This window comes from Athene noctua, chromosome 1 (genome assembly GCF_965140245.1).
Source record: "Athene noctua chromosome 1, bAthNoc1.hap1.1, whole genome shotgun sequence".
Lineage (NCBI taxonomy): Eukaryota > Metazoa > Chordata > Aves > Strigiformes > Strigidae > Athene > Athene noctua.
Window position 1 is genome coordinate 7660940 of NC_134037.1, and position 6353 is coordinate 7667292.

Here is a 6353-nt window from a genome sequence, read left to right on the forward strand (position 1 = left end):
ACTAGATGCCTCACAGGGCAGCCCATTAATCTTTTGGTAACATCCATCACCATGGGCAGGACAAGTATCAGGAAATCCTCTCCTGGAGGTGAATCCTCTGCTCTCTCTCATTACTGTACCACTTGGGTTGTTTACAGTCCTGTGAGTTTTTAACACCGCAAGGTCCTCTCGGGGGTGGCAGTGCAGAAATATTCTCTATTACTTGCAAATAGGCAACACAAAGATGTGCAACTGCTTTCTTTTTGTGAAATCCACAGCAGATAGGGAGAGTAGTGAATTTCAGGCATCCACTGTCTCTAAGCTGGACACCAAACTTATTTTTATGCACCTGGTATAGGAGTTCACTTGTGAAATGTAGGCATTTTCAGAGGATGGCATCCATATCCAAGTTAGTTATCCTACATCATTCCCAGCAAAGAGATGAGGATAAATATTTCTCATTCTAGCAATAAAGAGATGATGCTAGATGTGTTTAATGCACTGACTGTGAAGAAAGGCTTGGGAATTCGATCAGCTGTAGACATCTATACTGTAGACTGTTAAAGCTAAAGGTGACCTGAATCCCATCTCAGTAAACCAGTCCTCCTGAATGGTGAGGCCAAGCTTCCTACGCACTCAGTAGAAAGAAGTGACTCTGGGGCTGATCCTTCCCTTTGGGGGCTTTCCCTCTATACACAACATAGAAAATGCAGGTGCCTTCATGGAATTGCTTCATTACACACATTTCAGCTGTTTAGATGAAGTGGATGCCAAAACAGGTTTTCTGAGTTTCTGTTTTCTGGATTAACATTCCCAAACTGGTGAAATAACTTTTCTTCTAAGCTACAAGCTTGCCTTGAACAGTCAGTCTTTGCATGTGGAAGTATGCTATAGTCCCTAGCCATATTCTGTAGACTGGGTGGACTGGAGGATGCTGAATGACCATGCACAAGTGGGTTGGTGTGTTTAGGGAAGGTTGCTGTACTTGTCTGATCACCTTGTCTTCAACAGTTCTCTTTGCAGGCATCGGTCCAACCCCACTTAGCTACAGCTGTCTAGGTGCAGATCTAACACCCTCAGGAGTGAGTGGGGGTGTTAGTGGGATGCTCCAGTTAAGAAGACTCTCTTTCTGCTGGAGCTGTACAGAAAAGTGAAAAAAGCAAGCACTAGAGTTGTGATGAGCTACAACATTCAGATAAAACAAACAAAATTAGAGAGGAAGGAAATAAATAGAATCATCCTGTTGTATGTGATAAACAACTGTAGTAGCTTGCCTCATGCTTAGGACTTCTATATTCTTGAGCCTTCTCAAGCATGCCCTAGCAATTTTGTCCGTGGAGAAAAAATCACTGACGCTAACTGACACTGTTTGGAGCAGGGGTTGTGACTAGTCAGTCTCCAGAGGTTCCTTCCAACCTCAGCAACGCTGTCATTCTGCAGTTTTCCTCATCACTTTGGGTCTCTGGATACTGAGCAGTTGGGTCCAACCCCACCCAGACAAGCAGTGGCTCTGGGTGTGCAGACTACACGGTGTCAGCTGTGCACATCCCGGCCATTGATCCGAGCGGTGCAACAGCTTCCACATGTCCTGGGTGTGCCGGGCTCCCTGTGCGGGTGCTCAGATGCCCATGTGGAATTTCTTAGAGTGAAGTATGGGAGCCGGATCAAGCTGAGCACGATGTGTTTAAAAGGCTGCATGGCATAAATAAATCTTAAGGGGGGATTAGGGGGATGACACAGCTGTGGCTTCCGATAGGGAAGCCATGCTGTTTGGAAAGATTGCAGCTAAAAGGAAGAGCTTTTGGTGACCAGATTTTTGTCTCTATTTTTGTCTGTATTAGATACTACTCCTTGTATTTTAACCCCAATTACTCTTTAACCATTTAAGAATCATTTGTGACAGTTATTTGTCACAGCGCTAAACCAGATTACCTCAAGGTTTGTTAAGCTTCCTCTGCTCTCCAATGTATGGAAAAACATGACACTTAATTTGGTTTGTTTGGCCAGTGTGGACAGGGTTTAGCCATGCTATATATGGACCATAAACACTGTTCTGGTTAACACTACAGTTGAGCCAAACCTGAACCTTTCATCTCACCCTTTGCAAACTTCGGTGGTTTGGATGGAAATGGAACCTGTATTTGAACTGTGCTTTATTTTTGGTTTTGTTTTGAAAAACCAAAGCCCAATCAATAACACTTTGTAAAGCCAACATCCAGCATCCTCAGCCCACCTCTACTGAACAGGGTTCGAGCGCCTGTGTAGGCAGGGACTTTGTGTTGGGAAGAAAGCCAATATGCAAAGGAAGGAAACTGTTTCAAGGAACCTGTAGTAACTTTCCATAAAAATCTCAGGAACATAAGAGCATGCTGAATTTTGTGTCATAATCCCCTCCAATTAGCATGTATGTTTGGTTAGGGAAAACACGGTGGTCCCATGTGGAACAAAGATGGACTTTTGTTGGCTGCATGTCCAATTGGTTTGATGTTATAAATGACAGGGAAAAGCCTTCAATTTGTTTTTGACTCACAGTTTCAGTTTACTATCTGGAATACCAAACCAGCCAGTAACGAAAACGGATTTCTCACATCAGATTTTTTAGATGCCAGAAATAATAATAGTATGGTGTTAACACCTCAGTACTTGGCTTTCTCTAGGTTGTCTTAACCTAGATAAATCTGTTAATTTGTGTCTTTGTATCCACAGCAGTGCCTTAAAATTTGCACTTAATTGCAGCAGTAGTTTTAAAATCCATCTGTCTTACACTGACCATTCCTGTAGTATCTCACCACCTCCTGCATTATGTGTTCCCAATGCTAAAATAAAGATCTATGGCGTGGTATAGTAATTCCATTTATGCAGATCTTTGAAGCTGTTGAAAGGTTAACATTTCCTATTATATTTCTGGCTTTCAGAATTACTGTAAAAATAGGATCATCCTTACCATACAGCATTTACCAGCTGGGCACAGAGGGTAGAGCACCTTGGACCATAGTGTGACTCTCCAAGTCTTTGAATATCCCCCAGAGGCTGCTCTGTCATCCTACATTGTATATGTTGGACTCAGTTCAAGCAAGCACCTTTCTAATTACTTTAGTGGACATTGGGTAAGGTCCACTGAACCGCTTGCAAGATGGCATAGGTGTTAAGCCAGGATGTCCAGTGTCAACAATTTCGTTCTGTCTTTTCTTTGTCAATTTTCATAACTGAAGCTGCTAAATATCTACAGGGAGGGATCTAGATCTGAGTTTAATTGTGTGAACTGCCATGCTTCCACACAAAAAAATAAAATTATTGAAGAGTTTAAGCCACCAACTAGGTCTTACTGTTTCTGATGTTGACCTGCCCATTCAAACCAGAATGCTGAAAACTGGGACCCTCTATGAAGCAGCAAGTAACTTTGGCTCTGGCAGCAACTGTCCAGCCCTCCCATCTCCACAGGAGATCTGGGTCCGTTAGGATATTACCATCATTCCATGACTGGCCAGGAAAACACAGTAGGTAATTCACCAACTAATACATACCTATGAGACATCAACCAGAAAAATGTTAAGGTCTGTCTATGGGCTTTATGAAGAATGAGGGTGGAAGGATAATTGAGATTTATAATGTTAAGTTGCAAGTTTACCTACAGTAGGCTCTTATCTTTGAGTATGTCTATTCTTTTCTAATTGGCCTACAGAGAGTATCACTGATGAAATTCCCCCTTTCATCAAAAAGGCTTAGTCCCACTGAAGTGACAGCAAGCAACAGACCATGTATATAAGTACATATGTGAATCAAGGCTCATGATGTGTCTTCCTTCCAGACTCAGACCCTTGCACACCTGATGCTCCACCTGCTGCCACTTCACCACCAACCTCTGAAGAACCTGGACCTTTCACAGCTCCAGCATCACCCTCCTCTTCCTCTGACACTGGTACTGCATCATTTTCACCACCATTGCCTGCCTGTGTTGCAGCCTTACATCCCAAACCGCCTCCTATTCCACCATCAACATCAGCTCCTGCTGCCACTGTTCACCCTGGGCCCCTTTCTCTTCCTGCACCACCTGCCTCAACACCTTCCCTGCACCCTGGACTTTACTTGCCAGTAGTCCCACCTGGCAGTGCCACCCATCTCATCAATTGGCTGCCCTTCCTTGCTTCTGCAACACTAGCCACCATTCGAGGGAAGGAGGAAGACCAGCCGCCCGTAAGAACGGGCTCCCTGGAAGGCATGAAGCGCTGCGGCAGCACACCCCCACACTCCTCCCATGATGGAAATCCCCAGGCGGCACCTATGGGAGAAAGGGCTCCGGGGGCTGCTTCCTCCCCGCCGGCTGCCCACGCCATGCCCCCGAGCTCCGAGCAGGCGTCGGCGAATGTGAGTGACATCCTGGCGGAGCTGCGGACGATGAACAGCCATCTCTCCATCATCGCCCGAGCCCTGACACAGCTGGCATCATCGCTGGCACCGCAGCAGGATGCGCGTGGCACCCCACCCCCTTAGTGTCGGGCTCACAGGGGCTGGTGTTGGCTAGGGACAGCCCACGGTGGAAGGAGGGTGGAGGAAAGGGACCCTACCCAAACCTGCCCATGCGTCTGTGCCAGTTCGCTGTGTTCTCTGACACCGACCATGTCTCCCCAGTGGGTTTTTCTGTTTGTTTATTTGCTCCTTGTAAATGGCTGCATATATTAAAAAATAGTTTTGTGGTCTTGTTAATAAAATTGTTTATATTTCTTGCATTCCTTTTAGATGTGCTCGCTCCCCTCCTCTCACCCGTTAACCACATGAGCACTGGTAGGAATTGGTGAGGTCTCACACAGAGAATGCAGAGAATCTGAAGTGGTGAGAAGTTACCCGCGATAAAATGTTCGAGGAGGTGACAAAACCCCTCTGAGAAACATGGGGGGACACAGACAGGAAATAACACAATAAAACCCTGAAAAATGTTCCTATTTCTCTTCATCCATGCTTCATGGCACAGCTCTGTTGAAGTTGGAGCCCTTCCCGGTGCACTAAATCTCAGGGGTAATTGTAATTACTGACGCAGGTAAGGGCCATGATAAATTGTTCAAAATACAATGCAGGGTAGTTGTCTAAGCAGTACTTGGTCTGAACAGTTACCAAACTGCCTCATGCACCATCCACCTCTTGTCCTCTGAGAGAGCATGAACTGAAGGTGCCTAGATGAAGTATATCTGTTTTACTTGCCAGTGATGCCTCGGGTTCTTCAAGGGCATAAATGGGCCAAGCTAATTTACAGCAATTATCCAGGCACATGCAGATAGATCCCAACATTTCACCATCTTTGCCTATTGCCAAGCTGCAGCGGCTTGCCTAAAGGTGGTACTGAAGGTGTGAAGCCTCAAACAATCCTCTTTGTGGATGGGGAAAGAGCTCTTGGACATGAATCCAGGACTCATCCCTCTGAGATGTGTGACCAGAAGAGCAGCTGGTGAGATCCCCTCAGACGCTGCCTGGCCTGGCAGAGGCACCAGGGCTGGGAGCCGAAGGTTGGGATGTGTTTGGTGCTCTGGAAGAGCCACAGCAAAGAGGACTCACCGCTCTTGCAGAGACATTTTGTGCCACAGCCTGCCCATAGATCAAATAACCATCAGTCAAAAGAAGCTATTTTTCCAAAGGTGGGCCAAGCGTAGGGCTGGTGGAGGCTGAGCCAGGCTACATGGCTGTTCTGCCTTTCATCCCAATGAATTAAAACGAAACAAATGCTTGTGGCAAACGAGAAAATAAAAGCCTCTGTGAAGCTGGGTATCATCTCGCCTTAATTTAGCTGTGCAGCCCTCAGATATCAGGATCTGAGGCCATCTCTAGGAAAAACCCAGACAATCAGACAGATCACTAGATAAGATTAAAGAGGAAGTATTCTGTCTATTTGCAAATATTTCTGTTACAGATGAGCCTAAGCCACAAAGATTGAATGAATATACAAACTTCCCCAAAGCTCAGGTGTATTTGAATTTGAGGTTTTGGTTACTGTATATATATTTACATATAAACCTAGCCATATTTTTGAGTCTGTGCCTGAAAGACAAAGCAACTGTCCTGTTCAATCACTTTTTTTTTTTTTTTTTATAGGGCTAATCAGATTTTTTTATTTCATCTGATGTGTTTAGCAAAAAAAAAGGTGAAAAGAAAGGCATTTCATAGATGGCCTACACTACCTTTTAGTTTTATGTGTTTCAACAAAAGGAGATAGAAGGAGTGTCTTAAAAACATTTTAGATTTGGATTTGGCTATTGTAGTTTCCATAGACTAAAAAAGCAAAAGTAAAGAAAAGTTTATCACTTCTCCTTTCATTATGAAATATAGGACAGGAAAGAAAGAGGAAAACTATGCTTAAAAAATAAAATGAATATTTTTCATTTTTA

General features: G+C 44.5%; 1 protein-coding gene across 1 annotated transcript in view; it reads left to right on the forward strand.

The window, feature by feature from the left end:
* Window positions 1-4470, forward strand: part of RUNX2 (RUNX family transcription factor 2) — a 222619-nt gene extending 218149 nt beyond the window's left edge. The window contains exon 6 of the mRNA XM_074895495.1: window positions 3788-4470. Coding sequence (XP_074751596.1) covers window positions 3788-4470 — 683 coding nt within the window. The remainder of the gene's footprint in view (window positions 1-3787) is intronic.
* Window positions 4471-6353: the final 1883 nt, after the last annotated feature.